The 20,015-nt window shown below is 42.6% G+C and overlaps 1 protein-coding gene across 1 annotated transcript in view; it reads left to right on the forward strand.

The window, feature by feature from the left end:
- The window catches only part of LOC142270525 (target of rapamycin complex 2 subunit MAPKAP1-like), a gene marked incomplete at its 3' end in the record, with an annotated part of 40,313 nt that extends 20,708 nt beyond the window's left edge, over nt 1–19,605 (forward strand). Inside the window, exons 2-4 of the mRNA XM_075332444.1 lie at nt 9,006–9,324; nt 17,566–17,655; nt 19,457–19,605. Of these exons, the coding sequence (XP_075188559.1) occupies nt 9,069–9,324; nt 17,566–17,655; nt 19,457–19,605 (495 nt within the window). The remainder of the gene's footprint in view (nt 1–9,005; nt 9,325–17,565; nt 17,656–19,456) is intronic.
- Nucleotides 19,606–20,015: the final 410 nt, after the last annotated feature.

Below are 20,015 nucleotides of genomic sequence, written 5' to 3' on the forward strand. Positions count from 1 at the left end.
ATTGCAAATAATCACGTTTTGTTATACGCATGTTTATTACCTTTTGTGTGTTTTGAAACAACACAACCCCCCCCCTCCCCGAAAAAGGCAAATTGGACATAATTTCACACAAAACCCCCAAATTAGGCCAGACAAAATTTGACACCCTCAAGTTAACATTTGGTTGCACGCCCTTTGGAATAAATAACTGCAATCAATCGCTTCCTATAACCAGCAACAAGCTTCTTACTCCTCTCACCTAAAATTTTGGACTCTTCTTTATAAACTGCTCCAGGTCTCTCATATTTGAAGGCGTCTTCTCTTCTTCCAACAGCAATTTTAAGATCTCTCCACAAGTCTTCAATGGGATTTAGATCCGGACTCATTGCTGACACTTCAGATCTCTCCAGGACTTTGTTTCCATCCATTTCTGGGGGCTTTTTGAAGTATGTTTGGGGTCATTGTCCTGCTGGAAAACCTAGGACGTAAACCCATTTTTCTGACACTGGGTACTACATTGCCACCCAAAATCCTCTGCTAATCTTCAGACTCTATGATGTCTTGCAGACCGTCAAAGCACCCAGTGCCAGGGGCAGCAAAGCAACCCCAAAACATCTTTGAGCCTCCACCATATTTGACTGTAGGTACTGTTTTCTTTTTTTTTTTTTTTTTTTTTTTTTGTAGGCCTCATCTGTTTTCAGTAAATAGTAGAATGACGTGTTTTACCAAAAAAGCTCCATCTTGTTCTCATCTGTCTACAAAACATTTTCCCAGATTTTGGTTACTCATGTACATTTTGGGAAACTGCAGTCTAGCTTTTTATGTTTGTGTCAGCAGTGGGGTCCTCCTGAGTCTCCTGTTCAGGGTTTCTTTTCATTCAAATATGGTCTCATCTGTCTATAAAACTCTTTCCCAGAAGGATTTCGGCTTACTCAAGTACATTTTGGTAAACTGAAGTCTAGTTTTTTTTTTTTAATGTATGTGTGTCAGCAGTGGGGTCCTCCTAGGTCTCCTCCATGGTGTTTCATTGCATTCAAATGTGGACAGATAGTTTGCACTGACACTAATGCACCCTCAGCCTGCAGGACAACTTGTACATCTTTGAAACTTGATTATGGCTGCCTTTCCACCATTTGGACTATCCAGCATTGCAACCTTTCATCAATTTTTTTATGCCTTCCACATCCAGGGTGATTAGCTACAATGCCATTGGTTGTAAACTTTGTGATTTATGTTGCGCACTGTGGACACAGAAACATCACAATCTCTGGTAACAGAATTGTATCCTTGAGATTGTTGATATTTTTCAACAATTTTGGTTCTCAAGTCCTCGGGCAGCCCTCTTCTTTTCTCCATGTTTAGCGTGGCACGCACACACACAATGCAAAGATTGAGCCAACTTCTCCCCTTTTTATCTGATTTCAGGTGTGATTTCCATATTGCCCACACCTGTTACTTTGTCACAGGGGATTTTGAACGAGCATCACACAAAGTTGTTTACCCACAATTTTGTTTGGCCCAATTTTTTAGTTTTGGGTGAAGTTATGTCCAATTTAGCCTTCCCCCACCCCCCCACCCGAGTGTTTTTTGTGTTGTTTCAATGCACACAAAGGAAATAAATGTGTATAACAAAATTGCAATCATTTTCTGGGAGCAATACTTCATTTTCTGGAACAATTTAAAGGAAGCCAATACGTTTGGCCATAACTGTACTGTATATGTGTATGGTGGAAGTTTGGAAAAAAATTGCCATTGACAAGCTGTCATGCCTCGAATTTGATCCGACCGCTTCTTGTTTTTGTGGTCCGTTTCCCCTCTCCACTGGACCACAGTTGGGTTCGGTTGCTGTCCGGGTCCTGAATTATTTGTCTGTTTTTTACACGTTTTGTATTCTTTCTGCCAACAAGTGTTTCCTATTCTGTAATATGGTCTGCCCTATCACCCGGTGGGTGTGAATATTTACAGCCTCGCCAGGCTTCCAACAACCTGTTGGTTTTGTGTTTCTCGTGGTTTACTTATTTTTGGTTTATCTAATTTCTCTCTTCACCTTCTCCTGGTTCGTTAAGGGGGTACGTGGAGCCCTCGAAGGCCACTTATGGTGCTAAAGTCTGAGTGGTCATCTGAGTTATCCGGTTAGGGTTCTTTCAGTCTGCGCAGGAATCTTTAGGGACTGCACAGCTGGGACCCCTAGTCTGTACAAGAACCTGTGCCCCAGCACAAAGCACTTCTGCTGCTTTGTGGCCCCTTTAATCAGCTGATTTGTGGCAGTGCCATGAGTTGGACCCCCACCGATCTGATATTGATGACCTAGCCTAAATAAAGGTCAGTAATATTAAAATGGTTCTGACACTCAGTCATAAGTGACTGATTGTTGCTCCTGCCGCTCACCTGTGTATTCTTGTTTTTGTTTTTTTTTTTATTTAAATTTGCCAAACGGTTCCAGAAATATCGATCTTTATTATTTCAGACTCCTTTTTATAGTCTTTACAATTGGGTGTGTCTCAGAGTAATTTATGCAGATGCGCCCAAAAATTAGCGCTACATTAAAAAAAGCCTGTATCTCTGGAACCATATGGCGGATTTAAAGAAAATAAATAAAAACCAGATTACTCAGGGGAATAATGGGAATAAAATAATACCAAGAACTGACCACTTCTAACCAAGCTTTCTCTGTAGCGCCAGCGTCCTCCCCCATATTTCTGCGGCTGCCCATTTGCTCTTCTGACTCCCTCTCCCCCTGTGTGCTGTGCACGAAGCGCAGGCTCCCCGGGAATGTGTCTAGTATGTGTGTGCATCAGCCCTCCTCTTAAAAGGCCAGCGCTATTTCCAGGAAATGCCTCTTAGGCCTGTTTCACACGTCAGTAAAGAACACAGACGTTCTTTACTGACGTGTAAAAAAATGATTCACGGCACACGGTGGTTGTCCATGTGAAATCCGTGATACGTGATCCGTACTCCGTGATTGCACATGGACATTACTCACCTGTCACTGTTCCTGCTCTCCATGGTGCTGAACTCCTCGGCTCTGCAGCATCCGCCCACAACTCTCTGCAGCTACTTCCGGGTCGGCTCTGTCTGCATTCATGAATATGCATTAGTCGGGCAGGAAGCTGCAGAGAGCACAGGCTGCACACAGCGTCACTGGAAAGGTGAGTTGAAAATGTTTGTTTTTTATTTTATATGTAAGTTTTTTTTCTGGTACGTGTTTCACGGATCACACCATAGTGTGGTCCATGGGACATCAGTGAAATTGGACATGTCTCCATGCGGCAATCACGGACACGCGTGTACGCTGCACAGAGACACGGTCAGTGAAAAATCACTGATGTGTGCGCAGACCCATTGATTGTAATGGGTCTGCGTCTGTCAATGATTCTGGTATGTGAAAAAACTAGCTCATACGTTCCAGAATCACTGATGTGTAAAACAAGCCTTAGCCTTGAAGAGATACACTATGTATTTAAGGCACCCTCCCATTAGGGAAGGTGCCTGCACAACGACTTTAGTTATTCAGTCTCCTAGCTAGTTGTCAGGTTTCCATGCTTCTGTCCCATCATCCCTGTGTTCATCACCTATACCTGCCCATACCTGAGTCTGTCACCTGCCCTGTAGGTTGGCTGCCACAGTCCCAGTCACTGCCCTGGAAGTGACACCTGGTGTCCGCTTTGCGGTAGGTGCTTAGTTAAGCCTCTCTGTCTAAAGGGTAAACCCAGGTCCCCCCTGTGGTTCAGTGGGTCCACTGACGCCGCTCGCTGCCCCTATACCAGCCACGAGCGTTACACTCTTCCTTTTGGGATAGCCCATCACTCTTGGGCTCTATCCGGGTCCCAGTTTAGCGGACTCTGAAGTTTTGTGACCTGTAGCTCAATCCTTGGGTCTATTTGAGAAGTAAATAGGGTGATATACATATTGAAAATTTTGTGGTCTTTAGTCTCACTTTTCTACGTGGACACAAACCTTTTCCTAAAATGTTTTTTATTTTTTTTTTTTTTAATTATTTTAAGTAAAAAAAAATAGTTTTTGCAAAAATAAAATTAAATTTAAATTAATTTTTTTAAATTTAATTTTTTTTTTTTTTAAATTTTAAATTTTGGAGAAATTTTTTTTCAAAGAGCATGATATGTATAAAGATACGGATGGAGGCGGCTAGATCTCCTCCATCACACATCTGTTCTGCTTAGGCATTCACATTTCGTCTTTTACCTTTTCTCTTGTTCCGAAAGAGTTAATCCATTCCTGTCTCAAGCACTCAGTCATCCACCAGGCTGAGAAATGCCAAGGTCTTTTTGACATCTGCTCTCGGATTGATACTGCAGGCTTTGCGGGTAACAGCTGAAAAGGCCCCACAGGTGCCATATAAAGAGGTGACCATGTTGTCATATTTCATTGCGGCATCCTTCTGCAACGCCATAATTACCTAATTAGGTTGTTAATTAGGAAATTAGCATTTTGCCGTATTGATAGAAGGCGGCATGCAAGCTGGGCGCGTTTGTCTACTTTAATTTAGGATTTGTGTGTCTATCATACGTTCGCACTAACTTGAGCCATGGGAAAGAAGATACAAGGTGGAGTGGATCGTGAGTGAATGAGACGGCGCGTGTATAAAGGAGGACCACGGAACTTTTTCTTTTCAATCTGATTGAATGTCGGCGATAAACGAAATTTATTAGGATTCATACCAGCCTTTTATATATCGGTCACCTGTCAAAATGATCCTGACATGGCTAAAAAGTGAGATGACATTGGTGAAATACAATTTTTCTCAAAAGTTTACACACCCCGGCAGATTTTTTACTTTTTTGGCCTTTTTTTCAGAGAATATGAATAAGAACACAACCTTTTTTTTTTCTTTTTCTCCCCTCATGGTTAGTGGTTGGGTGAGACAATATTTATTCAATCTACTGTGTTTTCACTTTTTAAATCATAATGACAACCAAAAACATCCAAATGACCCTGATCAAAAGTTCACACACCCCAGTTCATAATACCGCCTATTGCCCCCTCTAACATCAATGACAGCTTAAAGTCTCTTGTTGTAGTTGTGGATGAGGCTCTTTATTTTCTCAGATGGTACAGCTGCCCATTCTTCTTGGTCAGATGGTAAAGCTGCCCATTCGTCTTGGTCAGATGATAAAGCTGCCCATTCTTCTTGGTCAGATGATAAAGCTGCCCATTCTTGTTGGTCAGATGATAAAGCTGCCCATTCTTGTTGGTCAGATGATAAAGCTGCCCATTCTTCTTGGTCAGATGATAAAGCTGCCCATTCTTCTTGGTCAGATGATAAAGCTGCCCATTCTTGTTGGTCAGATGATAAAGCTGCCCATTCTTGTTGGTCAGATGATAAAGCTGCCCATTCTTCTTGGTCAGATGATAAAGCTGCCCATTCTTCTTGGTCAGATGATAAAGCTGCCCATTCTTCTTGGTCAGATGATAAAGCTGCCCATTCTTCTTGGTCAGATGATAAAGCTGCCCATTCTTTTTGGTCAGATGATAAAGCTGCCCATTCTTCTTGGTCAGATGATAAAGCTGCCCATTCTTTTTGGTCAGATGGTAAAGCTGCCCATTCTTCTTGTATGCACACACACTGATTACAAGCAAACAGGTCACTAGTGAGCATGTTACCTTTATTAGCCATTCAAACCCATTTGTATCAACTTCTCTGCATGTTATCAGGCCCAAATCACCAGGGTATGTGAACTTTTGCACAGGGTCATTTGGATGTTTTTGGTTTTCATTATGATTTAAAAAGAGAAAACACAGGAGTTTGACAATAAATGGCTTCACCCGACCCCTAACCATGAGTGGGAAAAACACGATTGTGTGTTATTCATATTCTCTGAAAAAAAAAAAAAAAAAGGCCAAGAAAGCAAAAAATCTGCCAGGGTGTGTAAACTTTTTAGCACAACTGTATCTACTCCATCACTGATTTACAGAATAAGGGAACTGGGACCGAAGATTTCTTAATTACACGTCCATGTGTCACAGGTTACCGAACGCATTTAGGTCCAAAAATATTTGGACAGTGACTGAATCTTCATGATTTCAGCTCTGCAGGCCACGATTTTGGATTGGATGCAATTGAAGTTGAAAATATCCTACGAAACGTTTAGGAGTTGCAAACCGTATTTCTACAAAGCCTCCTCCTTTCAGGGGCTCAAAAGTAATTGGGCAAAGTAACTTTACCATCGTTTGTAGAGAATCCTTTGCAGGCAACGACTGCCTGTAATCTGGAAGCCAGGGACGTCACCAAACGCTGGTTTCCTCCTTTGTGATGCTTTGCGGGGCATTTGCTGCAGATGACTTCTGTTGTTTCTTGTTTGTGGGTCTTTCTTCTTACGTTTTGTTTTAAGCATGAGAAATGCAGCTCGATGGGGCTGAGATCTGGGGATGACTCGGCCAGTGCAGAATATTCCATTTCTTTGCTTTCGCAGGATGATTTTTTTTGGTCATCGTCCACCTATTTTGTGAAGCGCCATCCAATCAACCTTGCTGCGTTTGGTTGAATCTGAGCAGAAAGTTTTGCACTGTACACTTCAGGATTCATCCGGCTGCTTCTGTCTTCAGTCACATCATGATTAAACATTAGTGACCCAATACCATTGGAACCCACCACCTCCACCATGTGTTAGGTCCCTTTCAAACATCCATTTTTTGCCATCAGTCACAATCCGTCCAAATTTTGAAAAAAACGGATCCAGCTCTGGATCCATTTTTTTCTCATTGACATGTATTAGCGACGGATGGCCTCACTTTTCATCCATCGTTCGACAGATCTGTCGAAAAATTTGTGTCCTTCGGACGACGTCCACAGTAACGTTTTTTTGTGTACGTTGAAAAAATGGACAGACAGATCCATTGCCATCCGTCATTTGGTGGAATAGAATAGGGTGCACACCCTATTCTACTACTCTCTGTTATCTGCCATTTTTGGGGACCGTTGCCGTGGCTCGGAGTAACGTACATGCTGTTATAGGAGTTGTGACTTTCACAACCCCTATAGGTGAGTAATTTCCCCTTGTCAACCGGGGTAAGACCCTATTGCGCTTCTTTTTCCACAGTTTATCTCTTCATTTGGTGAAATGAAAGCCTGTGGGCGCAGGATCCATCATAATCCGGCAAATGACGGAATCTCCCTTACGCCCTCTCCATCTCTTCTCTCTCTCTCTCTCTCTCTCTCTCTCTCTCTCTCTCTCTCTCTCTCTCTCCCCCCTCCCCCTCCCTTCCTCTCCCTCCCCCTCTCTTTCTCTCTCTCCCCCTCTTTCTCTCTCTCTTTCTCTCTCTCCCCCTCTCTTTCTCTCTCTCCTCCTCTTTCTCTCTCTCTTTCTCTCTCTCTCCCCCTCTCTTTCTCTCTCTCTCCCCCTCTCTTTCTCTCTCTCCCCCTCTCTTTCTCTCTCTCCCCCTCTCTTTCTCTCTCTCCCCCTCTCTTTCTCTCTCTCCCCCTCTTTCTCTCTCTCTTTCTCTCTCTCTTTCTCTCTCTCTCCCCCTCTCTTTCTCTCTCTCTCCCCCTCTCTTTCTCTCTCTCCTCCTCTTTCTCTCTCTCCCCCTCTCTTTCTCTCTCTCCCCCTCTCTTTCTCTCTCTCCCCCTCTCTCTCTCCCCCTCTCTTTCTCTCTCTCCCCCTCTCTTTCTCTCTCTCCCCCTCTCTTTCTCTCTCTCCCCCTCTCTTTCTCTCTCTCCCCCTCTCTTTCTCTCTCTCCCCCTCTCTTTCTCTCTCTCCCCCTCTTTCTCTCTCTCCCCCTCTCTTTCTCTCTCTCCCCCTCTCTTTCTCTCTCTCCCCCTCTCTTTCTCTCTCTCCCCCTCTCTTTCTCTCACTCCCCCTCTTTCTCTCTCTCCCCCTCTCTTTCTCTCCCTCCCCCTCTCTTTCTCTCGCTCCCCCTCTCTTTCTCTCTCTCCCCCTCTCTTTCTCTCTCTCCCCCTCTCTTTCTCTCTCTCCCCCTCTCTTTCTCTCTCTCCCCCTCTCTTTCTCTCTCTCCCCCCCTCTCTTTCTCTCTCCCCCCCTCTCTTTCTCTCTCCCCCCCCTCTCTTTCTCTCTCCCCCCCCTCTCTTTCTCTCTCTCTCTCCCCCTCTCTTTCTCTCTCTCCCCCTCTCTCTCTCTCTCCCCCCCTCTTTCTCTCTCTCTCTCCCCCTCTCTTTCTCTCTCTCTCCCCCTCTCTTTCTCTCTCTCTCTCCCCCTCTCTTTCTCTCTCCCCCCCTCTCTTTCTCTCTCTCCCCCCCTCTCTTTCTCTCTCTCTCCCCCTCTCTTTCTCTCTCTCTCCCCCTCTCTTTCTCTCTCTCTCCCCTCTTTCTCTCTCTCTCCCCCTCTTTCTCTCTCTCTCCCCCTCTTTCTCTCTCTCTCCCCCTCTTTCTCTCTCTCTCCCCCTCTTTCTCTCTCTCTCCCCCTCTCTTTCTCTCTCTCTCTCCCCCTCTTTCTCTCTCTCTCCCCCTCTCTTTCTCTCTCTCTCTCCCCCTCTTTCTCTCTATCTCTCCCCCTCTCTTTCTCTCTCTCTCTCCCCCTCTCTTTCTCTCTCTCTCTCCCCCTCTCTTTCTCTCTCTCTCTCCCCCTCTCTTTCTCTCTCTCCCCCTCTCTTTCTCTCTCTCTCCCCCTCTTTCTCTCTCTCCCCCTCTTTCTCTCTCTCTCCCCCTCTCTTTCTCTCTCTCCCCCTCTCTTTCTCTCTCTCCCCCTCTCTTTCTCTCTCTCCCCCTCTCTTGTGGATATGTGGATATGTTCACACCAGGACGACCCTCAGATTTTTTTTGCCTTTAAAGGGGTTGTCTATTTTAGATATAATTTTTTTTTGTATTTAAATAATTTATTTTTTTTTGTATAAAAAAACAATTATTTTTACAATTGGATTTCGTTACAAATCTTGCACTGTTTCTATAGCCTCTGTGTTGTACTGTGTATTACTGGCTCCAAAAGGAGTTAACTGAGGGTCCATCAGTGAGCTCAAAATGACGGTCTTTGCTTTTGCTGACCTCTGCTCAGCTTATTTATGACCTCAGACAAGGTTGAATTATATCTGAACCTCCTTTTTCCTCTGTTTTCTAGAAATCAGCGGTTATGGATTACTGGATACGTTGGTGAGAGCCCCGTGCAGCACGGGAGGAGACCATGGCTTTTCTGGACAACCCCTTGATTATCTTGGCCCACATCCGCCAGTCACACGTCACTAGTGATGACACGGGCATGTGTGAGATGGTTCTCATAGACCATGATGTAGACTTGGAGAAGCTTTACCCATCCTCGGTGTCTGGAGAGAACACATCACAGCCTCAAGGGAATGGAGAAACTCAGGGCTACATATACTCCCAATCAGTGGATATTACATCGAGCTGGGACTTCGGTATAAGAAGGAGATCAAACACAGGTAAAAACCTGCAAATCTATGAAAACGCACAGTAAAAGGGACTCTGTCATCAGGTTTTTGCTATGTGATCTTAGAACAGCAGAATATAGGGGTTTGACCCTGATTCCAGTAATGTGTCACTTATTAGGCTGTGTGCTGTTGATTCAATAAAATCGGGTTTTATCAGCAGGAGATTATCACTACAGGACTGGGAGGCTCATGATGTCTAGTCCTGCTTCTCTGTGTAAACCCACCCACACCACTGATTGGCAGCTTTTTTCCTATGCACAGTGTACACAAAGCTGCCAATCAGTGATATGGGCGGGGTTATACAGTGAGCTCTGCAGCAGAGAAAACATGCAGCCCAGTAAGTGACACATCGCTGGAATCAGGTTCTCAGCCCCTACATCATGCTGCTCTCGGATTACATAACAAAAACCTGCTGACCTGATTCCCTTTTAACATTATGTGGAAAACCTTTTCCTTTTTGTACTTTGCATGTGCTCTTTAACTTTCTACCGGTGATTGGGCATTTCAGGCGGTAGATTTTCAAGAATTCTCTGTTCCATGCGTTGTTAATAGAAGAGACATCTAAGACACCGGTGGCATATCCTGGCAATATTTCATCAATAGTTTATGGGCATGATATTCTGTTGGCCATAATTGGAGAGCCGCGGGCCATTACGGGAGGTCCGCCGGCCATTACGGGAGGTCCGCCGGCCATTACGGGAGGTCCGCCGGCCATTACGGGAGGTCCGCCGGCCATCACGGGAGGTCCGCCGGCCATCACGGGAGGTCCGCCGGCCATCTCGGGAGGTCCGCCGGCCATCTCGGGAGGTCCGCCGGCCATCTCGGGAGGTCCGCCGGCCATCTCGGGAGGTCCGCCGGCCATCTCGGGAGGTCCGCCGGCCATCTCGGGAGGTCCGCCGGCCATCTCGGGAGGATCGCCGGCCATCTCGGGAGGTCCGCCGGCCATCTCGGGAGGTCCGCCGGCCATCTCGGGAGGTCCGCCGCCCATCTCGGGGGCCCCGCCGCCCATCTCGGGTGTGCTGCTGAGGATAGGTCGTCAAGCATCTTCAGCCTAAAAAATAATTTAATCTGATATCTTAGAAATTAACACATATTATAAAAGCCCTTTAATGCCATGAAAGCCGATGAGAAGGATTTACATGGCTGAAAAATTCATAAGTACTCAGGCGAGACGTCTTGATCTTAACTACAAGGTTGTGTATCATTTGTAAATCTCTTTTGTATCTGCCGCAGTTGTGCATCATTTCTTACCTACCATGGCCATTTATTGTTTCTAGGATTTTTCCTTGTAGGACTATGTACACCTTTGGGAGGTTTTTGATTTATTTTATTTATTTTTTTTTAAGCTTAACAATACACCTGTCATCTTGCTGTAAATGTTGGGGTCCTATTACCTTACCGTTAAGATGAAAAAATGTGTCTTCTGTAGGTTTTTCACTTTTTAAGAATTTTTGGCTTCTCCAGCCTCTATATATCAGAGTACAAAGGTTTCAGAATGAGTTCACAGCGAATCTGTCAGTGAGCTCGTCTGATGGCAGGAGCCGTTACTCTGATCGTCTAAGCTTGATTCATGATCAATACAGATAACAAATAGTATTAATAGAGTTGATAATTGGGGGGGGGGCTCATGCATATTATTTGCTGATACTTGTAGTGCTCTTGTAGACTGACCTGTGTGTGTGTGTGTCTCTGTCTGTGTGTGTGTCTCTGTCTGTGTGTGTGTCTCTGTCTGTGTGTGTGTCTCTGTCTGTGTGTGTGTGTCTCTGTCTGTGTGTGTGTGTCTCTGTCTGTGTGTGTGTCTCTCTGTGTGTGTGTCTCTGTCTGTGTGTGTGTCTGTGTGTGTGTGTCTCTGTCTGTGTGTGTGTCTCTGTGTGTGTGTGTCTGTGTCTCTTTCTGTGTATGTGTGTCTCTTTCTGTGTATGTGTGTCTCTTTCTGTGTCTCTTTCTGTGTATGTGTGTCTCTGTGTGTGTGTGTGTGTGTCTCTCTGTGTGTGTGTGTGTGTCTCTCTGTGTGTGTGTGTGTCTCTCTGTGTGTGTGTGTGTGTGTGTGTGTGTCTCTCTGTGTGTGTGTGTGTGTGTCTCTCTGTGTGTGTGTGTGTGTGTGTGTGTCTCTCTGTGTGTGTGTGTGTGTGTCTCTCTGTGTGTGTGTGTGTGTGTGTGTGTGTGTGTGTGTGTGTAGACCTGTCAGTAGCGGGGAGACTCCACCAGGGCCCTCCTCCTGGACTAGTCCGCATAGTCCCCAGCCAACAGTACAGATATGTTTCTCTTGTATTTGGGTATGCTGCAACCACGCCACCTGGTGGAAATTTTACCATGAAAAAAAATTCAAAAGCTGAAAAAGAAACAGTCATAATTTAAGTGGCCATTATCCAAAATTTACTTAATTTATTTGTCCATGCCCCCCCCCCCTTTATTTTATTTACTGCATTATTGTCTTAAATATTAATTTAATTTTGTCCTATTTGTTACAAAAGACACATCTCCACTCCTGACACAATATATAGTTGCTTTCTCTACAAAATAGAAATGCTGGCTAATCTTATATTCCAATTTCACATTGTGCTGTCCCTCTGTTGTTCCTCCTGGCAAAGAATTCACAGGACAACTGTTCCTCTTGTCCCGTTGGGTGTATTTCTTTACACTCTGACCATCAGTGATGACAACGTAGGAAAACACACTTTTGAGAACAAAAGATAGTTTGATCCGGGCGGCACGGTGGCTCAGTGGTTACCACTGCAGTCTTGCAGCGCTGGGGCCCTGGGTTCAAATCCCACCAAGGACACCATCTGCAAGGAGTTTGTATGTTCTCCCCGTGTTTGCGTGGGTTTCCTCCCACACTCCAAATCCATACAGATAGGGACTCTAGATTGTGAGCCCCAATGGGGACAGTGTTGCCAATGTATGTAAAGTGCTGTGGAATTAATAGCGCTATATAAATGAATAAAATTATTATTATCCACCAATTCGTTTTTTTTCCAAGAGGAGTTACAGAGGAACAACAAAATGCATAGTTTTAAGAAAAATGTTATTTTATGGTGTTTTCAAAGTATTTACCTACCGGGACAGAACACTGGTCCTCAATAACTAATCTTCATATTGTGTTGTTCCTTTGTTGATCCTCCTGGAAATGACTTGACAACCAGACACTACTGTTCCTCTTGTCTCGTTGGGTGTATTTCTTTACACTCTGACAATCAGTGATGAAAACGTAGGAACACACTTTTGAGAACAAAAAATTGTTTTAGCCACCAATTCATTTTATTTTGTCCAAGAGGAGTTACAGAGCAACCCCAAAATGCATAGTTTTAAGAAAAATGTTATTTTATGGAGTTTTCTAAGTATTTACTCACTTGGCAGAAGACTGGGCCTCAAGCTAATCTTCATTTTGTGCTGTTCCTCTGTTTTTCCTCCTGGCAATGAATTGACAACTGGACACTACTGTTCCTCTTATCCGTTGGGCGTATTTCTTCACTCTCTGACCAAGTCCTATCATTGAAGACACACACTTTTGAGAACAAAACATAGTTTGTTCCACCAATTCATTTTTTTCCCAAGAGGATTTACAGAGGAACAACAAAATGAATAATATATGTTATTTCATGGGGTTTCGCAGTATATATTCACCAGGACAGAAGACTGGTCCTCAATAGCTAATCTTATATTCTGACTTTATATTGTGATGTTCCTCTGTTGTCCCTCCTGAAAATGAATTGACAACTGCATACTACTGTTCTTCTTGTCCCGTTGGGTGGATTTTTTTACACTAACCATCAGTGATAAGTACAAAAGATAGTTTGACCCACTAATTGATTTTTTTTTTCCAAGAGGAGTTGTACAGGAACACCAAAATGCACAGTTGTAAGAAAAATGTTGTTTTATGGGGTTTTCGAAGTATTTACCTACCGGGATAGAAGACTGGTCCTCAATAGCTAGTCTTATATTCCGACTTCATATTGTACTGTTCCTCCTGGCAATGGATTGAGTTGCAAGAGGGACAACAAAATGCATGGTTTTAAGAAAAAATGCTATTCTATGAGGTTTTCAAGTATCTACCTACTTGGATAGAAGATTGGTCCTCAATAGCTAGTCTTATATTCCGACTTCATATTGTGCTGTTCCTGTGCTGTTCCTCTGTTGTTCCTCTTGGAAATGAATTGACAACCGGACACCACTGTTGCTCTTGTCCCGTTAGGTATATTTCCTTACTCCCTGACCGTCAGTGATGAGAACAAAAGGTAGTTTGAGCCACTAATTGATTTTTGTTTTCCATGAGGAGTTGTAGAGGAACAGTAAAATACACAGTTTTAAGAAAAATTTCATTTTATGAGGTTTCCTAAGTATATACCTACCAAGACAGAAGACTGTTCCTCCTGGCAATGGATTGAGTTGCAAGAGGGACAACAAAATGCATGGTTTTAAGAAAAAATGCTATTCTATGAGGTTTTCAAGTATTTACCTACTTGGATAGAAGATTGGTCCTCAATAGCTAATCTTATATTCCGTCTTCATATTGTGCTGTTCCTCTGTTGTCCCTCCTGGCAGTGAATTGATAACTGAACATACTGTCCCTCTTGTCCCATTGGGTGTGTTTGTTTTACACTCTGGCTATCAGTGTTGAGGACAAAAAATAGTTTGAGCCACTAATTGAATTTTTTTCTAAGAGGGGTTGCAGAGGAACAACAAAATGCATGGTTTTAAGAAAAAAAATGTTATTTTATGGGGTTTTCAAAGTATTTACCTACCGGGATAGAAGACTGGTCCTCAATAGCTAATCTTATATTCCGACTTCATATTCTGCTGTTTCTCTGTTGTTCCTCCTGGCAATGAATTGAGTTATAAGAGGAACAACAAAATGCACAGTTTTAAGAGAAAAAATGTTATTCTTTCGGGTTTTCAAAGTATTTCCTTACTCTGTGACCATCAGGGATGAGAGCAAAGCATAGTTTGATCCACTAATTGATTTTATTTTTCCAAGAGGAGTTACAGAGGAATAAGCAAATGCAAAAATCAAGAAAAATGTCGTTTATGGGGTTTTCGAAATATTGACCTACCGGGATAGAAGACTGGTCCGCAATAGCTAATCTTATATTCGAACTTCATATTGTGATGTTCCTCTGTTGTTCTTCCTGGCAATGAATTGAGTTACAAGAGGGACAACAAAATGCATGGTTTTAAGAAAAAGATGTTATTCTATGGAGTTTTCGAAGTATTTACCTACAGGGATAGAAGACTGATCCTCAATAGCTAATGTTATATTCTGACTTCATATTCTGCTGTTTCTCTGTTGTTCCTCCTGGCAATGAATTGAGTTATACAAGAGGGACATTAAAATGCATGGTTTTAAGAAAAATGTTGTTTTGTGGGGTTTTTTTTTTTTAATTATTTACCTACCGGGATAGAAGACTGGTCCTCAATAGCTAATCCTCTATTCCGACTTCATATTCTGTTGTTCCTACTGGCAATGAATTGAGTTACAAGAGGGACATCAAAATGCATGTTTTTAAGAAAAAGATGTTATTCTATGGAGTTTTCGAAGTATTTATCTGCCGGGATAGAAGACTGGTCCCCCAATAGCTAATCCTCTATTCCGACTTCATATTCAGCTTTTGCTCTGTTGTTCCTCCTGGCAATGGATTGAGTTACAAGAGGACAAAATGCATGGTTTTAAGAAAAATATGTTATATGGGGTTTTCGAAGTATTTACCTACCGGGATGGAAGACTGGTCCTCAATAGCTAATCCTCTATTCCGACTTCATATTCTGCTGTTGCACTGTTGTTCCTCCTGGCAATGAATTGAGTTACAAGAGGGACATCAAAATGCATGGTTTTAAGAAAAATATGTTATTCTATGGAGCTTTCGAAGTATTTACCTACCAGGATAGAAGACTGGTCCCCAATAGCTAGTCTTATATTCCGACTTCATATTGTGCTGTTCCTCTGTTGTTCCTCCTGGTAATGAATTGACAACCGGACACCACTGTTCCTCTTGTCCCGTTAGGTGTATTTCCTTACTGTGACCATCAGGGATGAGAGCAAAACATAGTTTGATCCACTAATTGATTTTATTTTTCCAAGAGGAGTTACGGAGGAATAAGCAAATTCAAATTCAAGAAAAATGTCGTTTTGTGGGGTTTTCGAAATATTAACCTACCGGGATAGAAGACTGGTCCTCAATAGCTAATCTTATATTCCGACTTCGTATTCAGCTGTTGCTCTGTTGTTCCTCCAGGCAATGGATTGAGTTACAAGAGAGAGAACAAAATGCATGGTTTTAAGAAAAATATGTTTATATGGGGTTTTCGAAGTATTTACCTACCAGGATAGAAGACTGGTCCTCAATAGCTAATCCTCTATTCCGACTTCATATTCTGCTGTTGCTCTGTTGTTCCTACTGGCAATGAATTGCGTTACAAGAGGGACATCAAAATGCATGGTTTTAAGAAAAAGATATTATTCTATGGAGCTTTCGAAGTATTTACCTGCCGGGATAGCAGACTGGTCCCCAATAGCTAGTCTTATATTCCGACTTCATATTGTGCTGTTCCTCTGTTGTTCCTCCTGGTAATGAATTGACATCCAGACACCACTGTTCCTCTTGTCCCGTTAGGTGTATTTCCTTACTGTGACCATCAGGGATGAGAGCAAAACATAGTTTGATCCACTAATTGATTTTTTTTTTCCAAGAGGAGTTACAGAGGAATAAGCAAATTCAGAAATCAAGAAAAATATGTCGTTTTGTGGGGTTTTCGAAATATTTACCTACCGGGATAGAAGACTGGTCCTCAATAGCTAATCTTATATTCCGACTTCGTATTCAGCTGTTGCTCTGTTGTTCCTCCTAGCAATGGATTGAGTTACAAGCAGACAGAATGCATGGTTTTAAGATAAAGATGTTATTCTATGGGGTTTTGGAAGTATTTACCTACCGGGACAGAAGACTGGTCCTCAATAGCTAGTCTTATATTCTAAATTTATATTGTAATGTTCCTCTGTTGTTCCACCTGGCAATGGATTGAGTTACAAGAGGAACAAAAAAATCCATGGTTGTAAGAAAAATGTTATTTTATGGGGTTTTCCAAGTATTTGCCTACCGGGATAGAAGACTGGTCCTCAATAGCTAATCTTGTATTCCGACTTCATATTCTGCTGTTGCTCCGTTGTTCCTCCTGGCAATGGATTGAGTTACAAGAGGGACATCAAAATGCATGGTTTTAAGAAAAAGATGTTATTCTATGGAGTTTTTCGAAGTATTTACCTGCCGGGATAGAAGACTGGTCCTCAATAGCGGGATTAGTCTTCTACTTTAGTATATAATTTTAGATTTATGACCATTTTTTATGCTTTTTTTTAGCCTATAATTCACAATATGTATTGTCTGATGATCTATTTAACCCTTTTTCTCCATGTAAAGCGGCAAATAGGAGTAAAACTTTATTTTAGGAAGATCCCTCGAAATTGTAAGCAATGCGTCTTTAAGGCAAAAGGAAAAAAATAACAAAATAAAACTCTGTTCCTCTGCGTCTCGCTTCCCCTACAAATTTGACGAATGCTTCTGCGGATACAAATCACCCCCTTTATTACCTATAAACCGTTCCGTCCTACCATAGGAAAACGCCGCTAATTTATAAGGCCCTGACATTTTATAATTTTTCCTGATTTTCCAGATAAAGGATTTTACATTTTAAAACTTTAATAGTTGGAGCCCCCGAGTTCATTTATCTTTTTAATTTTTTTTGAAGCGGGGGCCCGTAATTCATAATGTGTAATTTTATGCACACGCCGGAGCCTTCGCGGGGACTTCATTTGTGCATTAAAATTCCTTTAAGACCGTTATTAATGATTTATATAACGAAGCGTCCTATTAATCACCCAAGTTTTCACGTTTTACGATTCGCCTCTATGTTAATACTATCTTTATGGTCTGTATTAATGTTTTATGTCCCCTAATTTCAATTATAAATCAAGAACATTTTCCTGTTTTTGTTGGTATTTTCTGAACTTTGTGTCAGCTTTTAAAAAAAAAAAATCTTTTTATGCCTCCTTCCTCCGTCTCTCCGAAATCCACCCCCCACGCCCCCGCTCCACCATCCTTCTATACATGCGTTATGAAATATTCATGATATTGGAATTAATTGTGATCTCCCGGGAAAGTTTCATTGACAAAGTGATTATTTTATTTATTTTTTGTCTTTTTTGTTTTGTTTGTTTATTTCTTTGTTTTTATTTTTTAGCTCAGAAATTAGAACGTCTGCGGAAAGAGAGGCAGAACCAGATCAAATGCAAGAACGTACAGTGGAAGGATCGGAACACAAGCCATTCAGGTAATGGAGGTCTGATCCACGGGGAGACACGGCTAGGAACATGGGGATGTGGCTCGTACAGCACACGGAAAACACCCAAAATGCATGTGACCGAATCTATGACTCCTATATACGTGCAGTAAATAACAGCATCCATCATTCACAATAGATGTCACAGCTCACCTCCTCCTCCTTACCTCCTCCTCCTTTACTCTAATTGATAACAGCTCTATATACAGTAGATGACACAGGATCCCACTGTATACCATAGGTTATGTCACAGCTCACCTCCTCCTCCTTTACAACAATTAACAACTCTATATACCGTATATAACACAGGATCCCACTGTTCACCATAGGTAATGTCACAGCTCACCTCCTCCTCCTTACCTCCTCTTCTTTTACTATAATTGATAACAGCTCTATATACAGTAGATAACACAGGATCCCACTATTCACCATAGGTAATGTCACAGCTCACCTCCTCCTCCTCCTTTACAATGATTGATAACAGCTCTATATACAGTAGATAACACAGGATCCCACTATTCACCATAGGTAATGTCACAGCTCACCTCCTCCTCCTCCTTTACAATGATTGATAACAGCTCTATATACAGTAGATAATACAGAATCCCACCATTCACCATAGGTGATGTCACAGCTCACCTCATTCTATACAATGACTGATCACACCTCTATATACAGTAGATAACACTGTAGACTGTGAGCCCTCGCGGGCAGGGACCTCTCTCCTCCTGTACCAGTCTGTTTTGTACTGTTAATGATTGTTGTACATATACCCTCTTTCACTTGTAAAGCGCCATGGAATAAATGGCGCTATAATAATAAATAATAATAATAACACAGGATCCACCATTCACAATAGGTGGTGTCACAGCTCACCTACTCCCTTCTTTACAATGACTGATAACACCACTATATGCTGTACAGTAGATGACACAGGATCCATCATAGGTGATGTCACAGCTCACCTTCTCTTGTACAATGACTGATAACACCTCTATATACATGTGATAACACAGGATCCACCATTCACAATAGGTGATATCACAGCTCACCTCCTCCTTCTCTTGTTACAATGACTGATAATACCTAGATATGCAATAGATAACACAGGATTATTATTTTTTTTTATTATTATTTATTGCGCACCATTAATTCCATGGTGCTGTACATGAGAAGGGGTTACATACAGAATACATATACAACTTACAGTATACAGACTAGTACAGAGGGAAGAGGATCCACCAGGTTCCACCATAGGTGATGTCGCAGCTCACCGCCTCCCTCTCCTGTGCAATGACTGGTAGATGTCACAGCTCAACTCCTCCTCTACAATGACTGATAACACCTCTATATACAGTAGATAACCTGGAATCCACCATTCACAATAGGGGATGTCACAGCTCACCTCCTCCTCCTCCTGTACGACTGATGAAACCTCTATATACAGTAGATGTCACAGGATCCACCATTCACAATAGGTGATATCTCAGCTAACCTCCTCCGCCTCCTTTACAATGACTGATAACACCTTTATACCCAGGATCCACCAAAGTTGATGTCACAGCTCACCTCCTCCTACTGTACAATGACTGATAACACCTCTGTGTACAGTAAATAGCACAGGGTTCACCAGTCACAATAGGTGAAGTTAACAATTTTTGAAAGGATTGTTCGCTTGAAATATAATATTTTGAATGCGTTTAAAACATCATTATTTACTTACTAATACTGTAATTTGTACAATTTAAAAGGTACAAAATATATATATATATATATATTTTTTTTTTTGCAGCTGAAGAATTGAGTTCATTGTTTGAAAAGAAAGAAATCCTAGAGAAAATCCAGCGCAGCGTGAAGCCGTCCATCCTGTCTGTGCGGCTGGAGCAGTGTCCGCTGCAGCTGAACAACCCCTTCAATGAATACTCCAAATTTGATGGCAAGGTACGGAGCCGTCCTCTAGGCACTTACTTGCTGTAAAAGTCGTGCCCCAGTGTCATCAGTTGTTGTGCAGCCGGTGCTGCTCGCATGGTCCTCATCAGTGGACCGGCTTGGTCCTGGTTGCGCTCTTGAAAGTACTGCTCACTTGCCCTGGAGAGCGATCTGGATCGGCCGCCGAGTCTTCACTACTGCCAAAAAAAGTGGCAGCAGGTACACATGCTGGTAAACAGTTGGCAGAGGGCAGCCCCAGGGGATCTGCGCTACCTTGGCAGCTGGTCCCTTGGACACAGGACAGTCTTAGGTAGAAGCGGCAGCAGGCAGAGTAGTATATCCATCCAGGATAGATGGGTAGATACAGCATCGATACTTGCTGTGGTGGGAATCGTGATAGTCGGCCGGCGTGGATGGTAGCG

Source organism: Anomaloglossus baeobatrachus, unplaced genomic scaffold (assembly GCF_048569485.1).
Source record: "Anomaloglossus baeobatrachus isolate aAnoBae1 unplaced genomic scaffold, aAnoBae1.hap1 Scaffold_3294, whole genome shotgun sequence".
NCBI lineage: Eukaryota > Metazoa > Chordata > Amphibia > Anura > Aromobatidae > Anomaloglossus > Anomaloglossus baeobatrachus.